Genomic DNA, 23,942 nt, shown 5'->3' on the forward strand with positions numbered 1-23,942 from the left:
AACAATGAACTCCTTCATGACTGGATTGTGTGACTGGCACTTGCCAAATCCCATCAAAGCCTTTTAAAAAAAAGAAGGCAGGTGAAAAATGAGGACATATCTCCCCTTCCCCTTCCTCTTTAAAACAGGGGTGTTCAACCCCTAGCCCTCCAGATGTTTATGGACTACAATTCCCATCAGTTCCTGCCAGCACCACGAGCATCTAAAGGGGCAGGGCTAGACACCCCTTGAAAAAATTCTAAACTGCACAGAGCAGAAAAAGTGTAGAACAGAGGTTTTAATTAGCAAAACTATGGAGGTGTGGAAGGTTCCTCCAATGGCTTTGATCCCAAACAGGTCCTGTACAGAAGCTTAAAAAGACACCGGGCCACCTGCAATCTCCATCACATCCAGTTTGACCCTTTCTGCACAGCTGTATGAGCTCAGATTGCGTACGTGAGGAAAATCCACTTGACACGATAGCCAGACCCAAGAAGCACGGGTGCCCCTCCACCTCGCAGCAAAGGGACTGAAGCACAGACTGACACGTTCCTGGGCATGTTATACAACAGCAGCCTTTTTTATTCAGAGGAATTATTTTTTTTAAAAAAATACACAATAAGATTCAAAAGAAGACTAACATTAAAAAACGGGGCAGGGGTTTCAGAGGCCTGGTTCCGCCATCTCAGGAGGATCCCCCAGCCGGAAAAACGAAAAGACTTCTTTGCCCGGCACTTCGACGGGCACAAATCCGGCTTCGCTTCCCAGGTTGGTCACTCGGGAGGAGAACTCGGACACCTGCTCCTTGCGGAGGTCGGGCAGATAGCTGAAAGAGGAAGGGTCGAATCTGATGAGCAGGTGGGCATCGCTTGCCTCCCAGTGAGGGGACCCCTTGGCTAAATTATCTAGGCCCTGCGACCCTCTCAAAAAACAGCATCGCCACCAAGAAGGGGAAGAAGGCGGGGAACACTTTTATGGCAACTGAATGAGCTCTGAGCCAAGCTTCCATTCCTCTTCTGTTTGCAGGTATTCGACCAGAGGTGGGATCCAGCAGGTTCTCACCAGTTCCCGAGAGTGGGTTACTAATTATTTGTGTGTGCCGAGAGGGGGTTACTAATTGGGTCTACTTTTCCCTTAGAAATTCCATTAGGTCCAAAAATCATAAAGTCCTGTTGTTTCCTATGTGGCTGGTTGGCGAAGGTAGAAAACGGGAGATAATTCTCCCTGTTGGACTGTTTTAAACACATGTTTTAGAAATACGGTAAAGTTCCTTGTTTAAGGAAAGTATCCTTCTTTTGATTTCTAGAAACAAAATTAAGTATTTGAAAGTATGAAGTATTTGACAGGCAGTCAATTAGAGGAGAAGTAGTTGTTTCTGTTGGCAGTAGACTTGCTATAATGAGTTTAAATTATGGACAGAAAGATACCAGCTGGAAATTAGGAACTTTTTTTTACAGTAAGAGTTTTTTACAGTAACAGAGAAATTATTAATGCCCCAGCGAATGCCGACAACGCCCCCGTCGTGCCCCGCCCAGCCCCAATTGGCTTCACGCCACTGTTTGAATCCCACCACCATGGGAACCTGTTACTAAAATTTTTGGATCCCACAAATGTATTCGACCAGAGCCTGTGATGCAAGCAAGCCAAAGGGCAGGAGCCAGAGGAATTTGGGCCTGTGGTTTGCAGCCCAAGGCCCTAAGCGAAGCAGGCCAGCAGAACCAAGACCAGGTGTACCAGACCATTCATTTTTGTTTTCTGCTTGCTCCTTAAAAAATTGTATTTTATGAGCTGCTCCGGGTCCCCGCCGAGAGAAAAGTGGGCTAAAAATCTTGAAAGAAACAGGGAGCTTAGGATGCGGAACACCGAGAGGAAAATCTTGTTTTTCTCCTACCTACTATCACCGAGTTTCTGGAATCCAGGAGAAAGTTCCTCAGTTTATCATGTACTTGGACAGGCACGCTACGATGCAAAATCCGTACGCACCCCCCCACCCCCCATCAAGTGTGGAAAGCATTGGCACGCTCGTCTGACCCACTCACCAACATTTGTGTTTCGTGCTTGAGTTCTTTTGTTTAAAAAGACATTGCTAACAGATCATTTGTCTTCATCCAATTGTTTCCCCGACTTTCCGAGAACAGGAACTCCTCCGAGTTCTCCGACTGCCAGCTGTTCCCTAAAAAGCATTCCGAACTGCCTTCTACTGGGTCAGGCCATTGATTCACCTCACCCTATACCAGTGGTTCTCAACCTTCCTAATGCCGCGACCCTTTAATACAGTTCCTTGTGTTGTGGTGACCCCCAACCCTCACATTTACCCATTTTACAGATGGAGAACACTGATGCAGAGTCTTAGGCAGCCCCTGTGAAAGGGTCATTCGACCCCCAAAGGGGTCACGACCCACAGGTTGAGAACCACTGCCCTATACTGTTTTTTCTCAAGGCTCAGCGGCTCATCACAGACTCAGGCACAGAAAGGCCTCCCCAGTCCTACAACTGAAACCCCCACACCCAGACACAGTTTTTGTACAGCGGTGGAAGGTGCCCTCAAGTCCCAGTTGATTTATGGGAACCCCATAGAGTTTTCAAGGCCAGAGATGTTCCGAGGAGGTTTGCCATTGCACCTGGTTGGGTATTTATTAACCGCGTAAGTTAACTTTATTAACTGCGTAAGCAATTTATTTTATTAACTGCGTAAGCAATTTATTAACTGCGGAAGAAATTTATTAGCTGCGTAAGTTAATAAATTAATTTAGGTGTTGGGTAGACCTTGAATGTTAAGCTGTGGGTAAGGGGCCATCCCCAAGTAGGAACTGGCTGCAGTGAAGATCAGGCTGGTGGTTTTAATTAAAAGCATCCGTTTTAAGGGCAAGGGCAAGGCCTTTGATGCATGTTATTAAAATATAAACACATTAATGTTATCAGCCACCTCGCCGTTCAAAATGATCATCTTTACTTTAAAAAAACCCTTTTCTGGGGAGCCTTTAGTGTGTGTGTGTGTGTGTGTGTGTGTGTGGTGTGTGTAAATGCATGAGACGTCAAGTCACAGCTGACACAGTTGACTTATGGCAACCTGGTAGAATTTTCAAAGCAAGAGGTGTTGGGAGGCGCTTTGCCATTGCTTGTGTCTGCTGAGAGTTCTGAGAGAACAGACAGGCAAGGAACCATAAGGAAACAGACCCAAACCCTGCAAAGTAAATTACACTGCTACTCATGCCCAAGCGAGGACTCACACCCGGGTCTTGTTTGACCAAATCCACTGTCTTGGTCTCGTCTGCTGCGTCACTGTGAGCCATTTTTCCTGGGAAGAGGTAGCATTGTTTTCCAAAATATGGTGCAGAAAGAAACACTTACTTCGTCAGCTCAACTAGGAGAATGGCTTTCGGGGCGGACACCAGACGCAGATCTGGTTTCAGGAGGTGTACCATGCTACAAAAGGCAAGCAGAGGGGTGGTGGGTAGAGAGAAGAGACCTCTTGGGTATCGCCCTCACTGCCGAAGCGAGCAAGACCCCTCTTGAATCAGCCAGCAGCCCCACCTCCCAGCACAGCTAGTGACTCCCCATCCTCTTTGGAGGGATGCTGGAGTACCAGCTGACTCCCAGCCTTGTGGTTCCCCCCACCCCACCCCTCCTGGAAGTCTCCTACCCAATCCCCTGCCTTACCTGCATGAGAAAAAGACAAGGTTGAATAACCTTTGGTATTTGCTCTTGAGATGGAGCCGGGGGAGGCAGTCGAGAGGCAGGAAGTGGACTCGGATATCTTCTGTGGCAGGAGAGCCTGCGGGGTGTTAGAAAAACACAGCTGGACACTTGATAGCAAGGATGGGAGGAGGAAGAGAGCAAAGCTAAAGGAGAACAACTTGGGAAATGTTTACAGCCCTGCCTTCAGGGCAAACAGGAGGCAGAAGTCTGCCCAGAACACTGCTGACGGGAGGGGGGGGAAACTAATATTCAGCCATTCTTATTTTCACTTGCTTTTCTAATCCGCCCTGAATTCTGGAGGTAAAGGAGCAGTAAAACTAAACACAGCGAACAAGCATTTGGCAGTGCATCCTGGGAGCCTCTGCCCCAGAGAGAATAATGAAAGAGGAATATGGAAGTCCCAATGACAGACAGCAAGCACTACTCACTGCTGACGGCATCCAGTGTAGCAGGGTCCTCCTCATTCCCTCGCGGGCTGCCGTCCTTTTCCTCTGAGGCTGTGGGTGGGTTATAGCAGGAGCGATAGCTCAGTTCATAGAACATGGCAGTGACGTTGTACAAGGAGATGTCCTGGGCACTCTATGGAGGAGAAAAAGGAAGGCCAGCTTGGAAATGGCCTTGATTTACATCATCATCATCATTCATTCATTCATTCATTCATTCATTCATTCGGATTTCACAGACCGCCTCATTCCCAAAGGGCTCTAGGCGGTTTACAACAACAACATCCATAATCAATCATTAAAACAACAATTAAAAACCCTTAAAATTCAATAAGCAGCGTACCAATCTCTAAACCGGGCGCACTCTGGCCTAGCTACGCCTCTGTTTCCACTTGTAGTTTATACTCGTTATTGCGAGTCCTGTCCCGATGCCAACAGGAACAGGTCTGTGAGCTTCTCTTAACGACAGCCTTTCAGATACTTCAAGAGAACAATCTTGTCCCCCACTCAAACTTCTCTTTCCAGACTAAACATTTCTAAGTCCCTCAGTCTTTCCTTGTAGGGCTTAGCAGATCTGGGAAGACAACTCCTAGGGGTTTTTTTTTTTAAGGGTTACTCCCATTGCACCTTGGAGACCAACAAGATTTTGGTGGCCTAAACCTGGCCCACGATATCCCCCGCCCCCAACAAGTGCCACCTGCTTTTTCTCTTCCAAGCAAGAGCCAATCGTGGCCCACCTTGCTAGGAAGGCCATTGACGGTTTTCAGCAGACTGGTCTCTTCCGTCTCAATCCCAAAGGTGACGAAGGGGCCGGTGGCAATGTCTCCCCAGTATCCCCGTGCTGGCATCGGCTCCCCTTTCTGGAAGGCGAGAAGTCTGTAATTAGCTAACTTCATTGGTCTCTTCTCTGTCCGAGCGGTTCAAAATCTTGACTATTAATCCTACGGCAGTGATATGGGCAAAATTAAAGCAGACTTCCCCCTCAAACAGACGGTTCTGTTGTCAACCCGTCTCCAGAGCAGGAATCCTGCCCAGCACTCTCGGAGAAAAGGAAAGAAATCCCAGAAAACACCTTGAGAACATAAGAAAGAGCCTGCTGGATCAGACCAGATTCCATCAAGTCCAGCACTCTGCTCCTTGCAGTGGCCCACCAGGTGCCATTGGGAGCTCAAATGCAGGAGGTGAAAGCAATGGCCTTCTGCTGCTGCTGCTGCTCCTGAGCACCTGGTCTGCTAAGGCATTTGCAATCTCAGATCAAGGAGGATCAAGACTGGTAGCCCTAGATCGACTTCTCCTCCATAAATCAGTCCAGGCCCCTTTTAAAGCTATCCAGGTTAGCGGCCATCACCACCTCCTGTGGCAGCATACTCCAAACACCGATCACGCGTTAACGTGAAGAAATGTTTCCTTTTATCAGTCCTGATTCTTCCCCCCAGCACTCTCAAGGGATGCCCCCTGGTTCTAGTATTGTGGGAAAGAGAGAAAAATTCCCGTCATGGGATGGATAAAACTGAACAGGATTAAGAAGGGCATGTTCTACCCAGAGCCCTTCGGGGATGGGGCAGTATACTTAATTAATTAAGCTGCATTAAAACAACAACAACAACAACAACTACGACTACTATGACTACGACTACGACGACTACTACTACTATTATTATTATTATTATTATATTGTATTTATTTTATTGTTATTATTATGCATGACAACTGCTGGAGTCCTTCTTGGAATTCATCTGTGAATATGAGGTCTTCCCAGGACTGGGATAATGAGGTATTTTGCCTAGAATGTGTAGAGTTCTAGAGATTGCTGCTTTCTGCAGCATGGATGACAAATTCTGTGTTAGGCTTTCAGATGTTTTCAAGATTTCTTGGGATTCCTCTAAGCCTGACTACTGGTGGGATTACTGTTCTTTTCTGCCTGTCGTTCAACTTCAATTTTGTAGGTCCTTGTATTTGTGTTTTCTAGCTCTTGTCATATGTATTATTATTGTGTTATTATTATTATTATTATTATTATTATTATTATTATTATTATTATTATTATTATTATTATACACATAACAACACAGCACAAGTGTCTAGATTCATCTCTCTGTCTCCAGGTCCTTCCCAAGGACCTGGGATAGAGGTATTTGTGATGGACGCTTTCTGCAACATGGACTGATGTTCTGTCCAATTTAGGCTTTCAGATGTTTTCAAGATTTCTTGGGATTCCTCCTAGAGCACCGACTATGAGTGGGATTACTGTTGTTCTTTTCTGCCACATTAGTCAAATTATTATTATTATTATTATTATTATTATTATTATTATTATTATTATTATTATTATTATTATTATTATTATTATTATTATTATTATTATTATTATTATTATTATTATTATTATTATTATACACATAACAACACAGCACAAGTGTCTGGAATTCATCTCTGAATATCGAGTCCTTCCCAAGGACCTAGGATATTAGGAGGTATTTATGAGAATGTGTAGTCTCCTAGAAGTGCTGCTTTCTGCATGTGTGGACTGATGTTCTGGTCCAAGTTTAGGCTTTCCAGATGTTTTTCAAGATTTCTTGGGATTCCTCCTAGAGCACCGACTACTAGTGGGATTACTGTTGTTCTTTTCTGCCACAATCGTTCAACTTCAATTTGTAGGTCCTTGTATTTTGTGATCTTTTCCAGCTCTTTGTCCTCTATTATTATTATTATTATTATTATTATTATTATTATTATTATTATTATTATTATTATTATTATTATTATTATTATTATTATTTCTTAAATGTGCATCTGCTGGTTAAGGTGAATGGCGGGACCAGGGTTTGGGAGAAAGCCAGTGTGCTGGCAGGCGAGGCGGTGATGACGCTTAACAATTCACACCCTTCGTTGTCTCACCCCTGCCCCTGCAGCCAGGCTACTTACAGTTTTGAAACAGGAAAACCCACCCCAAAATTGTGTGTGTGTGTGTGCGTGCGTGCGTGCGTGTATGCAGAATCAAACCCAATTCTCCAGATTAGGGCCCACCTGCTCTTAACCACTACACCACACTGTCTCTGCAACGTTTAAGAGAGGCTCCTCACTGGTTGTGGTAATTAGGAGCAGCAGCGGCATAGGAGGTTAAGAGCTCGTGTATCTAATCTGGAGGAACCGGGTTTGATTCCCAGCTCTGCCGCCTGAGCTGTGGAGGCTTCTCTGGGGAATTCAGATTAGCCTGTGCACTCCCGCACACGCCAGCTGGGTGACCTTGGGCTAGTCACAGCTCTTCTGAGAGCTCTCTCAGCACCACCTACCTCACAGGGTGTTTGTTGTGAGGGGGGAAGGGCAAGGAGATTGTCAGCCCCTTTGAGTCTCCTGCAGGAGAGAAAGGGGGGATATAAATCCAAACTCTTCTTCTTCTTCTTCTTCTATATCTCACAGAGGACCTGATACGGTGGCTTCATTGCAATGCTGGAAGGAAGGGGCAGGCAAGACCTGTCTTTTCTGGATCGATGTTCCTCCAGATACCTGCCTAGAGCAGCGGAGCAGTGAGAAGGATGCTAGCCTTGCCTGAGTTCAGGCTGTTCTCCCATCCCATCCCATCCCATCCCAGCCTGCCAGCCCATCCCACCCTGACAAAAGAGACCCCGCTGTCTCATATTCAGGCAACGGCCCACCAAACCATATCCCAGTCTCACAAAAGCGAGGTGGCTCACGTGTCTGAGGAGACGGCCGGACGCCAGAGTCTTGTTGGGGACGTCGTAGGGGGCTTCCCGCAGCTCAAAGGCCAAGCCTGTGTTGCGCCACCGGAAAAACTCACGGGAATTGATTGCTTTGGCCTAGGAAGGAAGGAACGCAACTACTGTCTGATGGCAGAACGTTCCCGGGGCCTTTGGCACGCCCCTGCTCCGTGGCACAGATTGGCATGGCACACGAGAGTCATTCCCTCTTCCAGTTTCGCACCCCATGCTCGTGCAACTTCATGGTGAGGTCCCAGTCGCAAACCCCACGGCGGGCGTCGTAGCGGGCGCCCAGGTATTGCCGGAGCCGCAGGTCCCAGAGGTGCTCGATCTGGAAAGACTGCGGATCGGGGTTCTTCCAGAACCGGAATATTGCCTCCAACAGGTCCCGCTCCTTGAACTGTGAAGGAAAAGGCCAACCAAGAGTTAGTTGTCAGAGCCAGGATTTCTTTCCCTAGGCCACCTTTCCCTTCACGGGCTCAGGATGGCTTGCAACAATAAACAGACAGATTAAAACATGGGACAGTACGTTATAAAAGGCGTCATAAAATCAATCACTCAGAGGAAGGTATTAAAGGAAGAAGAAGAAGAAGAAGAAGAAGAAGAAGAAGAAGAAGAAGAAGAAGAGAGAAGAGAGGGAGAGAAGGGGGGGGGGAAGGGAGGGGGGAGGGAGGGAGGAGGAGGAGGAGGAGGAGGAGGAGGAGAAGAAGAAGAAGAAGAAGAAGAAGAAGAAGAAGAAGAAGAAGAAGAAGAAGAAGAAGAAGAAGAAGAAGAAGAAGAAGAGAAGGAGGAGGAGTTTTGGATTATATCCCCCCTTTCTCTCCTGTAGGAGACTCAAAGGGGCTTACAATCTCCTTGCCCTTCCCCCCTCACAACAAACACCCTGTGAGGTAGGTGTGGCTGAGAGAGCTCTGAAAAGCTGTGACTAGCCCAAGGTCACCCAGCTGGCGTGTGTTGGAGGAAGGGGGAAGGAAAGAGGAAAAGGAAGAAGATAGGGGAAGGAAAAGGGGAAGAGGGGGGAAAGAGAGGCCAGCTATGATGGCATGCCATTGCTGCCCTTATCTATAGTGGAAAGGCTCCCTCTGACAGGCCCCGTGGAACTGCAACGGGTGCCGCAGGCCCTGGGTCTCATTTGACAGAGGTCAGAACCAAGGGCAAAAAGGCCCCTGGTTGAAGACAGCTGGATATCATTTCCGCTAGGGATCGTGAGTCCTCTGGGGACCTTTCTTTTCCCTCCCCCTTGACTTCCCCCCAAGATTAACCTCCAAGATGACTTAAGACTTTTCACACCCCATCTCTGCCCACTAGGGCGGGGAAGCCAGGCCCCGCAGTTTATGCCTCTGCTACACTAGATTCAAATGGAGATGGTTCGCATTTGAGCCTGCAATGCTGTCTCTCTGAGCTGCCTTATACTGTCACAAGCACTGGCCTGCCACCCGAATATAATGATCTCCGCTGGCAGCGGCTGTCAACATTTTTCCTAGAACTGTCTACCAGAGATCCTGTCACACCACACACAGCACAGGGCTGAGGAAGCCCCGTTCGTCGTCTGCCTTTCACAAGGATTATTAAAACTCTCCTGTTAGCCTTCGGCTAGCTTCGAGGCACAATCAGTAATTCTATTGCTGGGTTTCTTGTTCCGCTGGTTTGCAATTTTATCTCAAACTCCAAACTCACTGAATGTTTTTCTAAGGTGGTGGTGATGGTGGTGGTAAGCCTTGGAAAACAGTCAAAATAATAAGCGAAGCGACTGAAAAAACACACACATAAACCCAGAGGCCAATTTACTGGTGGTTCCCAGCCCCACAATGACACGGCTGGCCTCCACCCGGGCCAGGGCTTTTACGGCCCTGGCCCCTGCCTGGTGGAACACTCTCCCTCCAACTGTCCGGGCCCTGCGGGATCATGGTGAGTTCCGCAGGGCCTGTAAGACCGAGTTGTTCCACCGGGCTTTTGGGGAGGCCAGCCGCTGATGGTGTGCGCCCTCTTTGTCTCTCCCTTTTAACATTCTGGGAGCCTGTGACATCTAGATCTACCGTCCCCCTCTTTGGGAGGGTTTTATTGATAGTTTTAATGCTGGACGCCAAGTGGTTTATGTGGAACGCTGTAATTTTATGTTTTAATGATGTTATTTATATTTATATTATTTGCTGTTATTACCGTTTATGTTATACTATTTTGTTGTTCACCGCCCAGAGCCCTCAGGGGATGGGTGGGTGGGTGGGTGGGTGGGTGGGAGGGTAGGTAGGTAGATAGATAGATAGATAGATAGATAGATAGATAGATAGATAGATAGATAGATAGATAGATAGATAGATAGATAGATAGATAGATAGATAGATAGATAGATAGATGAATAGATGATAGATAGATAGATAGATAGATAGATAGATAGATAGATAGATAGATAGATAGATAGATAGATAGATAGATAGATAGATAGATAGATAGATAGATAGATAGATAGATAGATAGATAGATAGATAGATAGATAGATATCATAGATTGGCCATCACAACAGTGTGCAATGTGATTTGCCACCCAAAGCTCAGGAGGACACAGTCCAGCGGCTGGTGTTGAAAAGGGAAGAAGCAACCCTCTGCGAGGGGGACAGCAGCTGGGCCCAGAATGGCAGCAAAGAATGAAAGAGGTTCTTGCACATTAGGTGTAGAGGTTAAGAGCAGGTGCGCTCTAATCTGGAGAACCGGGTTTGACTCCCCGCTCTGCCACTTGAGCTGTGGAGGCTTATCTGGTGAACCGGATTAGCTTGTGCACTCCAACAACACACGCCAGACTGGTGTTTGGAATATGCTGCCACAGGAGGTGGTGATGGCCACTAACCTGGATAGCTTTAAAAAGGGCTTGGACAGATTTATGGAGGAGAAGTCGATCTATATCTACTAAGATTGATCTGAGATTGCAAATGCCTTAGCAGACCAGGTGCTCGGGAGCGGCAGCAGCAGAAGGCCATTGCTTTCACATCCTGCAAGTGAGCTCCCAAAGGCACCTGGTGGCCACTGCGAGTAGCAGAGTGCTGGACTAGATGGACTCTGGTCTGATCCAGCTGGCTTGTTCTTATGTTCTTATATGACCTTGGGCTAGTCACAGTTCTTCAGCGCTCTCTCAGCCCCACCTACCTCACAGGGTGTTTGTTGGGGAGGGGGGGAAGGGAAAGAAGATTGTAAGCCCCTTAGAGGAAAGAAAGGAGGGATATAAATCCAAATTCTTCTTCTTCTTCTTCTTTTACCTTGAGGGCAGACAAGTCCAATGTGGGGAGGTCAGCTTGCTGAAAGCAGGGATCTGTGATGTAACGGACGAAAAGGCCCGCCTTCTCCTGCAAATAAGCAGCTGTCTGGCTTCGGACCAGAGTATTCCCCATCAGCTCCAAGAACAACTCACTCTTCTCTGGAAGAAGAAGGGAACGGTCTGGTATCAGTCAGCAGGCTTGACCCCAGTGGTCACGGACTCCCAGGGATGGGCCCGAAGCCAGGAGTCTCGAGCCCCACCCCCCACCCCGTCCAGGTCTAACACTGGGGGGTGGGAGGGACGTTTATCAGCCTTCACCTTGCAGACCCATCTTCTCCAGAGGCTCCAGCGCCAGGCTCAGAAACAGCAACTGCCGACCCAGCGCCTCCAGGTTATTTTCCAGCACATAAAACTGAGCACAGGAGAGAAAGAACAATTTAACTGAGTGAGACTGAGTCAGCTCCCTCCGGTCCCAGAGAATGCGCAAGAAGCATTTCAATAAGAGGAGGAGGAGGAGGAGAAGAGTTGGATTTATATCCCCCCCTTTCTCTCCTGCAAGGAGTCTCAAAGAAGCTTACAATCTCCTTTCTCTTCCCCCCCCCCACAACAAACACCCTGTGAGGTGGGTGGGGTTGAGAGGGCTCCGAAGAACTGTGGCTAGCCCAAGGTCACCCAGCTGGCATGTGTTGGAGTGCACAGGCTAATCTGAATTCCCCAGATAAGCCTCCACAGCTCAATTGGCAGAGCGGGGAATCAAACCCGGTCCTCCAGATTAGAGTGCACCTGCTGTTAACCACTACACCCCGCTGGCTCTCAGGAGATTGTATTGGGGAGGGGGAAGCGGTGGCCAGCTTGTGCCATTCCTTTCCTGAGGAGAGCTACAACAAACTGTGCAGAATGTGGAGAAGACAGCTTCCTCCTTATCTTTATATATCTTTTTTATTATTATACCTCAGTGATGGCGAACCTTTTAGAGACCGAGTGCCAGGGGCGGAGCAAGGGAAAACTGCATCTGGGGCACGTGTGCCCCTTGCACCCCTGTGTGCCCCCGCCCTGGAATACCCCAAAACTGGGGTGATGGCACACGTACCCACAAACAGGGCTCTGAGTGCCACCTCTGGCACCCGTGCCATAGGTTCGCCACCACTGTTATACCTTCTCTGCTTGTTTACTTTTTTTTTTGTATCCACCAAAGTTCCCTGTGACCTTTTAGACCGAGCATAAGAACATAAGAACATGAGAACAAGCCAGCTGGATCAGACCAGAGTCCATCTAGTCCAGCTCTCTGCTACTCGCAGTGGCCCACCAGGTGCCTTTGGGAGCTCACATGCAGGAGGTGAAAGCAAGGGCCTTCTGCTGCTGCTGCTCCCGATCACCTGGACTGTTAAGGCATTTGCAACCTCAGATCAAGGAGGATCAAGATTGGTAGCCATAAATCGACTTCTCCTCCATCAATCTGTCCAAGCCCCTTTTAAAGCTATCCAGGTTAGTGGATAGAGCAAGAGGTTACTGGGTCAGGAAAGGGCTCTCTGAGGAAGTACAAAAGCTACAAGCCACGCCGCGGTTCTTTCCCCGTGGCGGTCTGATTGATGCCCTGTCGGAAACTGAATGAAAGATGAGCCTGTGGTCTGATCCGTCACGGCTCTTCAGACATCCATAAACGACAAACAAACGACTGCAAATACGACTTTGCGGCAAGAACGCCAAGGGAAGCTCAGTCACAGAGTGCAGGATCCCCAATATGTCCTGGCAAGCTCCCGGGAGACCAACTAGAGCAGGGGTCCCCAAACTACGCCCCGGGGGCCAAATGTGGCCCCCTGAAGGTATTTATCCGGCCCGCCAGGCATGGCGGCGATGGCTCCATTCATGTGCAGTGGGGGCTCGAGGGAGAGGAGGAACCGGCCCCAACGGCTGTTGATTGCAATTACGTGATGGCACCCCCAAATCTCCATGAATTTTCTGACCCAGAGTTGGAAACCTTACATGTGGCAACGCCTGCTCCGCCTTTCCCTCTCGGCTACTCCATGTGTTGCTCTCAGGCTTTCTGTTCCGCCCCACTCCCATTGGCATCAGCCAGGCTGGCGAATCACTCGCTGGCTGCTAGGGAGGAAAGAACCCAGGAAGATACCTGATCCTGGGTTAGATAGAATGCTTCATTGGGAAAGTTCTGCTTTTTTTTTTTTACAGGGGAAGGTATTCCACAGCCTCCCCAACAATATTTGGAGCCCACCCTGTACTTGACATACTTTGGTCACTGTTCTAAAAATAGACCATGACAGAAAGGCTGAAAGGTGAAATCAAACATTTTACAATCATTTGTGGATAGGAATTTGTTCATAGTTTTTTTTAGTCCGGCCCTCCAACAGTCTGAGGGACAGTGAACTGGCCCCCTGTTTAAAAAGTTTGGGGACCCCTGAACTAGAGTAATCTTCCCATTTTCAAGAGAACAGAAACCACCATTCAAGTTCAGCAGCTCCACACACCCCTGCTTACTTCCATGAGGAACCCAAGAATCCTGCACTGAAGCAAAATACCGCTGCAAATGGGCTTATCATTAAAGGTCACTTCTGAACATATCACCTCATTAGAGCCCAAGCTTTGCTAAAAAGAAGGTTAATGTTCCATTAATTGCCGACGAAGGTCTCCATCATCATCCATCAAAGGGTAATTCACATATTCGGGGGAGGGGGGATGTCAGAGACAAAAGCCTGGCACAATTTGGGGGGAAGAGACAGAGAGAGGTGGCTGAAGCTAAGGCATCTTGGGGTTGGGTTTTCACATTTCTGCAGGTTATTGATACAGTTATGAGATCGATTTGTACGTCATAAATGTCTGGCAGCGATCTAGAGCCTATTTTAAACGCCTAATAAAGGTTGTTGTTGTTGGGGTGTTGTGGGTTCCGGGCTGGATGGCCATGTTCTAGCAGCATTCTCTCCTGACGTTTCGCCTGCATCTGTGGCTGGCATCTTCAGAGGATCTGATCAGATCCTCTGAAGATGCCAGCCACAGATGCAGGCGAAACGTCAGGAGAGAATGCTGCTAGAACACGGCCATACAGCCCAGAAACCACACAGCACCCCAGTGATTCCAGTTGTGAAAGCCTTCGACAATACGTTGTTGTTGTTTAGTTAGGAGACCTGGTGCCTTGTAGAAGTACTTGTTTGCTTCGGTGCATGTTCCACCTCGCATATTTGTAAATAAAAACGAACTTTGTATTGTCGAAGGAAAAACAAACTTCATAAAAACATGACACATCTCTGTGGGTCAATGACCGAAAAAATACTTATCATATCGTAACAGGACACATCTTTCCCCCAAAGTGTTGGGGTGAGCCAGCCTCACCCAGCAGAGCTTCAGACAGAGCACGGGGATGCCTGCGCCATCTGTTGCCCTCTGGGCAGGTGAGCTCACCTGTCACAAGACCCTCATGACTCATGGTCATGGGATGCCCTGGACAAAGGGAGAAAAAGGTGCATACCCCCAGGTATGGATTAGGCCCAGACAGGAACGCTTCCTCCCACACGTACGCAGTCCCTATGACTCATGTATTGCCCAGGATTCTCCCGCTCTCCCGCCTCCGAACCCGCCTCCCGAAAACCCTAATAAAAGGTGCCAGGGACCGCTAGCTCAGCAGATTAGCCTGCCGCTGGCTTCTCTCCATCGGATGATATCGCTGCGTCACGCCTCTTTCTTGCGACCTTCGTGGGCCGACTTCACAAAGTACTAAACCTTTCGATGTTACCGCTGGGAAGTCTCACCGCTCAGTGAGAGGAGAGCCAGCATGGTGTAGTGGTTAAGAGCAGAGGGTTCTAATCTGGAGAATTAGGTTTGATTCCGCACTCCTTCACATGAAAGGAAGACTCTAATCCAGAGGCGTAGCTGGGTCAGAGTGTGCCCAGTGCGCACTCTGGGTTTTCCGTCCCCCGCCCCCGCGGTGCCCTGACCCCCTTTCCTTAATTCAGTCTGGAAAAGTGGCTTGTTCCCTTCACACTGAAAATGGCCTGATGGGAACTACACTTCCCATGAGACCCTGGGGCTCCAAGGTCTCCTGGGAAGTGTAGTTCCCACCAGGGCATTTTTTAGCCTGAAGGGAACAAGCCGCGGGGGAGAGCATCAGTGGCTAGAGGTTGGTACCAAAAATTCAGACGATCCCTTGCTGCAGGGAGCTTTGTGACAGGAGAGAGATACGAGTTGGGTTGCAGAGGAGTGGGTGGGTAGATGCCCCGAATCCTGGGAGTTCTTTGGGAGTTCAAGACCAACTACGTGACAGAGAGCCAGGAAATCTGGATCTGTCAAAAGGGGAAGACATCTGACTGAAGCAGAGGAAAGGATGCTGGCAGGGGAAATGTGATCAGGTGGGTTGTTGGCGTTAGGCAGAGCCACCTCCCTTGTCTGGCCTCTACCCGGGCCAGGGCTTGTACGGCCCTGGCCCCTGCCTGGTGGAATGCTCTTCCTCCATCTGTTAGGCCCCTGTGGGACCTCGGGGAGTTCCGCAGAGCTTGTAAGGAGCAACGAAGAAGGGCCGACTCAGCGGCCAGCCTCACCAAAGGCCCGGTGGAACAACTCGGTTTTACAAGCTCTGCAGAACTCCCCGAGGTCCAGCAGGGGCCTAACAGATGGAGGAAGACAAGGGACCACCAGTAAATTTGCCTCTGCCGAACGGAGATTTGAGCTTCATTTCTGTAGAGAAAAACAGGGTACAGAAAACCAGCTCTTCTTCTTCGCTCAGGGAGATGGGGAGAATATAACAACGTAAACACTACCCTTTCGGGGGGAGGTGGCTCTGCCTAACGCCAACAACCCACCTGATCACACAAAGCTCCCTGCAGCAAGGGATCGTCTGAATTTTTGGTACCAACCTCTAGCCACTGATGCTCTCCCCCGCAAGCCAGCTCCCATGCCTCCTTCCCCCACATCTGATGCTCACGTCTTCTGAACATGAAGCAACGCTCAAAAAAAAAAAAGGACTCGCAGGGCTGCCTCTGCTGAGTCATTGCCTTGTGATGCAGCGAGGTCGCAAGGGGGTGAGTGGGTGACACGCCGTCTAGAGGGAGTTGCTGCGAGGGAAGGGGGCCGGAGCCCGCGCTGCCGCCATGACCCTCGTCTCCTTGTTCACCATGAGCTCCGCACCTCCCTCTCACATGTCAGCTCGGGGCCTTTTCGAGACGTTACGGCCAGACGAAGCCAAGACGCTCACGGCCATGGACCGCTGCCAAAGCGTCTCCGCCAGACTCCTTGTCTTCGCAATAACGAGGCAACATCGCCATGTATTTGGGGAAAGAGAAGGGGAGGAAGAAGAAGAAGAGGAGTCTGGATTTATACCCCACTTTTCTCTCCTCTAAGGAGACTCAAGGGGGCTTACAAGCTCCTTTCCCTTCCTCTCCCCACAACAGACACCTTTTGAGGCAGGTGGGGCGAAGAGAGTTCAGAAGGAACTGTGATTAGCCCAATGTCACCCAGTAGGAATGTAGGAGTGCGGAAACACATCTGGTTCACCAGATAAGACTCTGCCACTCAGGTGGAGGAGTGGGGAATTGAACTCAGTTCTCCAGATTAGAATCCACCATCTCGTAAACAAAGTCTGCCCAGTAAACGTTGTGATGCAATGTCACCCATGGGTCAATAATGGGCCGGTGCTTGCATAGGGGGCTCATTATATATTCATGAATATTTATGAATATTTTTATGAATGTTTTTATGAATATTTTTATTTATGAATATTTTTATCTCACCTTATACAGAGGTCTCTAGGCAGCTCCCAATGAAGTTAAAATAATAAAACCGCCAGTTGAAAAATACTTAACGAGAGCGAACCAATGAACAGACCTGGTTCAAGACGAAACAGAAACCAGGGGAAGGGAGAGGGCAGTTTACATACGTTGATTTTCCTCCGTGGCCGTCGGTGGGCTTGACACATCGTCTTCAGGATATGGCGACCATCAGCTGATCCCACAAGCAAGATATTCAGTTCTGGAGTACCATCCTCAGACATGTGCAGATGCTCCACAGATGTATCCATATCTGCAGAAAAAGTGATATGACCATATCTGGGAGACTTTTTCCTGTCCAGTTAGAGAGAAAACCAATTTTCAGGAAAGTCTACTAAAAAAACAACAACCTGTGCACAAGTCATTGCTGCAACAAGATAGCCTGTGCTGCATAAGGATAAATAATTTGCAAATCCCTTTCTAGATCAGTGGTCACATGCTGCCAACAGGAGCAATTCCTCACACCAAATGGGTACAAATTCATACAGAGCAGGTAGAAGAGTTTAGATTTATATCCCCCTTTCTCTCCTGCAGGAGACTCAAAGGAGCTGACAATCTCCTTGCCCTTCCCCCCTCACAACAAACAACCTGTGAGGTAGGTGGGGCTGAGAGAGCTCCCAGAAGCTGTGACTAGCCCAAGGTCACCCAGCTGGCACGTGTGGGAGTGCACAGGCTAATCTGAATTCCCCAGATAAGCCTCCACAGCTCAGGCGGCAGAGCTGGGAATCAAACCCGGTTCCTCCAGATTAGATACATGAGCTCTTAACCTCTTACGCCACTGCTGCTCCTAGGTAGGCAAAAAAGAAGACTTGGTTTTTATGCCTTGTTGTTCTCTACCTGCCAAGGAGTCTTAATGCGGTTTATAACCACCTTCCCTTCTGCTCCCCACAACAGACACCTTGTGAGGTAGGTGGGGCTGAGAGAGTTCAGAGAGAACTGTGACTGGCCCAAGGTCACCCAGCAGGCTTCATGTGTAGGAGTGGGAAAACAAACCTGGTTCTCCAGATTAAAGTCCACTTCTTTTAACCACTATGCTACGCTGTGTAGTCTCTAGTGAACAAGAAGTTACCTACACATTGCTTGTAGGTCAAGGGCTGGAGAAAAGCCCCACCAAGCCGTGGTGCCAAAACCGTTTCCACTCCCGGCTGCTGTCATGGCTGCAGAGAAAGCACAGGAAAATCACAAATGCCCTGTCTAGGCCCGGTGGGACACAGAAAAATCCCAGAAGGCCTTCTTTTTCAAACCTTCACACACGCTTTGCCTTCCATACCTTTGCCCTACTTATCTAAGAATTTTACTTCTGCCTTATTCAAGGCATGTAACACAAGGAAATGCAATCAATCTTTTAAAAATCCAGCATCCTGATAAAACCAGTGACGTTTAAGGAGAAGAATATTCCTTAGAAAAAGCCTACAAAACAGGACAGCTTGGCAAGCAACTGAAAACACCCACCAACGAAGGTACCTTCCACAAGTATCACTGGGCAGCCCGTCCCATAACTGTGGAGGGGCTTCTGAAAAGTTGCACACCTTTGCCGCAGGCAGGCACACCTGGCCAGAAGAAGACACAGTCTATAATGGCCTGTTGGCCAGACAGGAAATAGCTATGGGCTGATTTCAAGATTACAATTGTATTCTGCTTTTTTTTTTTTTGCAGCAGAAGACCACGTGTAACTAATGCAAGAACAAAAAATGAAATCTCACAGGCCAAGAGATGAGGTCTCTCTGGCCCCTTCCGCACACGCAAAATAATGCGTTTTCAAACTACTTTCACAACTGTTTGCAAGTGGATTTTGCCATTCCGCACAGCTTCAGAGAACGCTGAAAGCAGTTTGAAAGTGCATTATCCTGCATATGCGGAATGAGCCATTGTTCTCTTTCTCCCTTTCATGCAGAATGGTTGGTTGATATTGGAGATATTTAAGCGGCGACTGTGTTACCTGGATAATAAGCACCATGGAACGTTGTACAGGGATAGCTGCAATTGCCTGTTTTACCAAAAAACAAACAGGAGCCTTTTACACTTTAAAGACTAATGAGTTTTCAACTCCAGCACAAACTTTTTCTAAAACTCCTGCTAGAATAAAAACACATTAAATCTGAAGCGTTATAAGTCTCTACTTTGTACTGAACACTGCTGCGGCTCGCTTCCAAATTCACCAGCGTAGGATTGCGCTGTTACTCGTGGCTACAATTTAACTCCGTGGTATTTTATGGGCAAGAAAGCAAATTCAATATTATTCGAGGAGGCCATTTTTTTAAAGCAGTGTCATTCATTTTATTTATTTTTTTCTGACCGGGAATGAGATTGGGAAAGTTCCTGCTATAAATCGGCAGCTGAACTATGTCCTGTTGAGTTTCTCCTTGTTTCTGCACGCAGGCATATGTGGCTTTTGAGTGTGCAGAACTCCAAGCCAAACGCTCGTTCTCCAGCTCTTAGCTTGTGCAGAAGTTCAGCAAGGAAAGATAGAAAACCTGGTTAAACGTCGCAAGCCTCCCCTCTCTTTTTGTTTAGTACATTTTTTTCCAGGTCATGTGGCCTGTTCTCCACAAAAGGCTCTGAGACCAGTGATCAGAAAAAAAGGCTAACAGTGGCCAATAGGGAAATATGCTCACAAGCCCCCATTTCGGCTGACTGTTCACCACATATTCCACCACATGCACACACAGAGTAAATTATTGCACTAATTTGGACTCAGGGCATCACGACTTAATTTAGCATAAATGTCACTGGCTTGAATAAGCAGGTCTTGCTTCTGCAGCAACCTTAAAGAACCAAAGGGATTTCTTCTCTTTAAACAGCCGAATCCCATTACTGCACTATTTACCCTCCTGCTGGTGATCTGGATAAACTCAGCTTGCTGATTTGGGGTCTTGCAACACACCAAAGTCTTTGCAGAAAAGTTCTGCTGTGCGAAGAACAAATCTGGGGGTCTTTCTCTTTTCCTGAGCCAGATCTGCCCTTTTCCATCCTCTATCTTCAACCACAACCAGTTTTTCTTTTTGCTATTTTCACACCTGGGTTTGGCTCAAACTGCATACCTGTCCCCATTTCATTCCCATATTGCAACTCCTGGTTTCATGCAACCTGCATTTGCTTCTACCCCCCTTTTGCACCAAATGCCGACTTCACAGGTCTCCCCCTAGATCCCAAATTTGGCTCGCCTAAAATTGTGCAAACGCTCTTCTCCCCAACCCCGTTAACACACCTTTAGCAAAGTCCAACTCTCAGCACTGCTGCAGGTTCAGCTGCCCCAGCCTCCCAAGTCCCGCCCTCCTGGCTGTGACCGGCAGGCCCCCCGTTCAATCGGGGCCTGCAACAGGCTGCAGGAGCCAATAACGACGCATGGAAGGAAAAGGAGGAAGAGGAGCTTCAGCGACGCTGTCTCCATGGAAACGGGGCCTGCAGGGATGCGGGCGCGAGGCCAGCCTGGGGTTTTCCTGGCTCTGAGCCTTGCCCAAGGCGCTCTCCTATAAACAGAGGGAAGGATGCTAAACCACCCTTCCACACACACACAACCATAAGCTTCCCGACTCCACCCATGCTAAACCTGGCAGCAGCTTGCTGAGAGTAGTGTAATGCCATCCACCCAGCACTTTTTGCAGAATCTCTGGTGGTTTCTGCACAGCACACATTATGAATGAATCCAGCTTCCCCCTGTTTGCTTTCACGCTGGAGATTTCACCCCTCCAGGAAGCATTTGCAAACAGGCTGGGTTCCTGCGGCTGCTTCGGTTTCTTCCAAAAAGATTGCTAGTTTGGAATTTTTTGTAAAACCCAAGTTGAGGGAAATGTAAAGGGCTGGAGTCGTTTTGGGGATAGCCCTGCGTGATGTCCCCCAGGCTTTCGCCCACTCTTGATACCCCCTCGTGAAAAGCAGAAGGGCAGTTCAAACGTGCTTTGTGCCAGGATTCGGAGCTACCACATGGGAACGGCCCAGCTGATGGATAATCCCATTTCAACCCTCTTGAACTTGGCGTACATCATAGGGGCCTCACCCGACATGTCTTTAATGAACATTCAACCCTCCAGCTCATTTGTATCCTTGTACATTTCCTCCTCTGCACAACCAGAGGCTTTTTGCTCTGTCGTTCATTTCTACCGCCAACCATATGTACACGCTCATCCCCCCCCTCCCCGTTTCAGTTTCTCTTTGTTCTGCCCCTTAATTGTCTCCAACAAATTAAATCTCCAGGAATGAAAAAGCTCTTGATCCTCATAACACAAAGCCCATTTTTAGTCTGGGATTGGGAGGGATTTGCTGGGGCCGGAGGATAGTTAATGCAACAGCCCCGGGTAGCGTGCAACGGACAAGGCTCTCTCCACGGTTCTATTCAGGCTGTCCTGACAGGTGGCTTTCACTTGCTCTGCATGTGCTTCTGTCCCAGGCTAGGATGATCACAAATCAGGAATGCTTTTGTGCATTAATAATTGCCAGGATGAGTATTCAGCAGCCTCCTTGGAAAGAAACCATGTTACCCTTTCATTGCTGTGAATGGTCGCTTGCCTCCATATATCTATCATGGTTTGTTCAAGTCTCAGGCTCTCATTGTAAGCAAAGAAAAAATACCCCAGGGAAAGGGGGGTACTGGATTGCTTTCTGGTGTGTACCAGGAGTGATCCCTCCAAAAGAAAATGGATTGCTTCTCTTTGTCCACCTCAGTGTAACTTCATGGAAACTAGTGGGTAAGGCTGTTTCTCTATCGCTAGCACTGCTAAATAGTCACATTTCTGAGGATTTGTCATCTTGGGTGGTCAGACAGGGAATCTGCACATATTTTAACGAATCAATATATTCCAATGAGCAACAACCCGTTTTCCCATGATTGCAAATCTGCAACTCATACTATGGGGTAAATAGATAGTAATAGTACAGCTGGAGGTGGAGGCGAACCTTTGGCACTCCAGATGTTATGGACTACAATTCCCATCAGCCCCATGCCAACATGGACAATTGGCCATGCTGGCAGGGGCTGATGGGAATTGTAGTCCATAACATCTGGAGTGCCAAAGGTTCGCCACCACGGGAATAACCCATCATTCACCTTTATGTAAGAAAAGCTCTACTAGATCACACCCAAGATACATCATTTCCAGAATTCTGGAAATACTGAGCCAACCAGATTCCTGAATAGGCCTATAAGTGGGATGTGAAACCACTGCCTCCCCTTCTTCTTGTCTCCCTGTAGCTGCTATCCAAAGGTAGAGGTGAACTGCTTGTAAACATGGAGGCTGCATGGCTAATATCCACTGATGAATCTGTCTTCCATGATTGTCTCACCCCCTTCTCAAGCCATGTGAAGCTAGTGGCCAACAAATGCATTTCGTGAAATAGTGCCTGCCATAGAATTTTAGAATATCCATTGTAAAGAGACCCCAGAATCATCAAGAAGAAACCCAACACCTCACAAATATTACGTGGAAGAATATTATGTGCAATCGTTTGTATGATTTCCACCACAGTCCTTATCAAAGACAATGAGAAAGAATGCATTTGAAATATAGAGATCTCTTATTTATTAACAGACAAGAGTACCGCTTGGTCAAATACATCAATATTAAAATTGGTTTCAAAAGGGCAATATAGACGGCTTTGAAAGGACAGCACCTCTAAAAGAGTTAATTCAGAGGACTGAAGGGGCTAGGAACAACACACATCAAAGTTACAAAGCCCTCGGCATTTTAATATACAATCCCTTCGGTCATTACATTTACACAACTCCTCAAAACACGGAGGTGGCCTGTTTTCAATGGCGGACACATTGAACGAGGCATCTACATGCTTGCCGACACCAAAAGATAGAGAATGGATGTTAGTGAGAGATGAGAATTGAAAGAAGATAAATTTGTTAGCTGGGATCAGGGGGAACATGGAACAGCACCCATCTACAATTCAAATGAGGGTCACCTTAAAGGACCACCTTTCGAGTATATTTTTCTAACTATGAAGGATTACGAGGGAAAGGAAGACAAGATGGCATTTCGGTTACCTGAAATGGACAACTGTTGCTAGAACATATAAACAGTATCTCACAGTGCAACAACCGCCATCTTGAATAATTATCTGACACTAATACTTGAAAATAAAAGATTTGGGGTTAGGGTTGTTCTCAGATGAATTTGAGGAGGTCAACACAGTTACTTTGAAATTAGATGCAGATGGATGTGCAAGTCTATCAACGCTGCAACTACACAAACACGCTAGCAACAAAACAAAATGGCCACCATGCCCTCCCTTGGGCAATCAACCTTGGCCTAGTCTTTTTCTTAGTTAGTTTCTTTCTGTTTTGGTTTTCCATTTTTAAATCCCTCTTCATGGCATGGAAGGGGATTGATTTCTGCATCTCCACTGTTCGTGTTTTAAAAATCCGCTGGTTAGAAAAATGACATTGGATCAAGAGTTCTGTTACCATTTGGAAGAGTTCCAGTTTGGAAAAAGAGGGTTGAGATATAGATGATTCCTTTCTCCGTTGAAATAAAGTAGACTATTTAAAAACTGTGCTGGAGGTGTTAATACTTTGTGACTCTAATTTTGAGGGCTGCAGAATTCTTGGTTGTATGCAGAATAATCTTTTATTCTGGAGAGAAAACAGAACTGAGGTCTAAATTTGGAGCCTCGGCCTCATGAGACTCCTCACAAGATCCTAAATTTTGCTCAATCCCCCCCCCCCCCCCCCAAACCCTGAGACTTCTAATTCCAAGTTACCTGAACTGCCCTTTGCAAACATTACTTGGACATATTCTCATTACATCTCCCAGTTTTCCTTCAGATTATATGGCAGTGTGATTATCTCTTGAATAAACCAAGTATTACTTGGCTATCAGCTTTCTAAACCATAACTGTAAAAAAAGGAGTAACCCAGAAGTCTCATCCGCAGACGAAATGAATTCCAGGGTGCATGGATACGATTGTGAGCAAAGTCCATGTGTTACGACACAAGGGTGTCGATGCTCCCCCGCCACAGCTGTAAAAGCTGAGGAAAAACTGATTGGACTCCGTAGGTTGTGGATAAAAAATTGGTAAGCAGAACATCCATGGTCCTACATGGAAGGTTCTGGCAAAGGACACATTACATAACAGAGCCTGAC

At 47.6% G+C, this 23,942-nt stretch overlaps 1 protein-coding gene across 5 annotated transcripts; it reads right to left on the bottom strand.

Moving 5' to 3' along the window:
* Positions 1-540: 540 nt before the first annotated feature.
* On the bottom strand, positions 541-20,122 carry DNAAF3 (dynein axonemal assembly factor 3). 5 transcript variants are annotated; one of them, XM_048518185.1, is made up of 12 exons: positions 20,063-20,122; positions 17,928-18,011; positions 16,965-17,107; positions 11,405-11,498; positions 11,088-11,245; positions 8,064-8,240; positions 7,817-7,939; positions 4,859-4,981; positions 4,107-4,257; positions 3,640-3,754; positions 3,331-3,405; positions 541-805 (listed from the first exon to the last, which is right to left on the bottom strand). In XM_048518185.1, the coding sequence occupies exons 2-12, from the start codon at positions 18,007-18,009 to the stop codon at positions 643-645; spliced, it is 1,404 nt and encodes a 467-aa protein (XP_048374142.1). In that variant the 5' UTR covers positions 18,010-18,011; positions 20,063-20,122; the 3' UTR covers positions 541-642. The 5 variants fall into 5 exon arrangements, with proteins under 5 accessions (XP_048374142.1, XP_048374143.1, XP_048374144.1 ...); XM_048518186.1 differs by having other exon boundaries at positions 16,965-17,148; positions 20,063-20,116; XM_048518187.1 differs by lacking the exon at positions 4,859-4,981.
* Positions 20,123-23,942: the final 3,820 nt, after the last annotated feature.

The sequence above is a fragment of the Sphaerodactylus townsendi genome, linkage group LG15, assembly GCF_021028975.2.
Source record: "Sphaerodactylus townsendi isolate TG3544 linkage group LG15, MPM_Stown_v2.3, whole genome shotgun sequence".
Taxonomy (NCBI): Eukaryota; Metazoa; Chordata; class Lepidosauria; order Squamata; family Sphaerodactylidae; genus Sphaerodactylus; species Sphaerodactylus townsendi.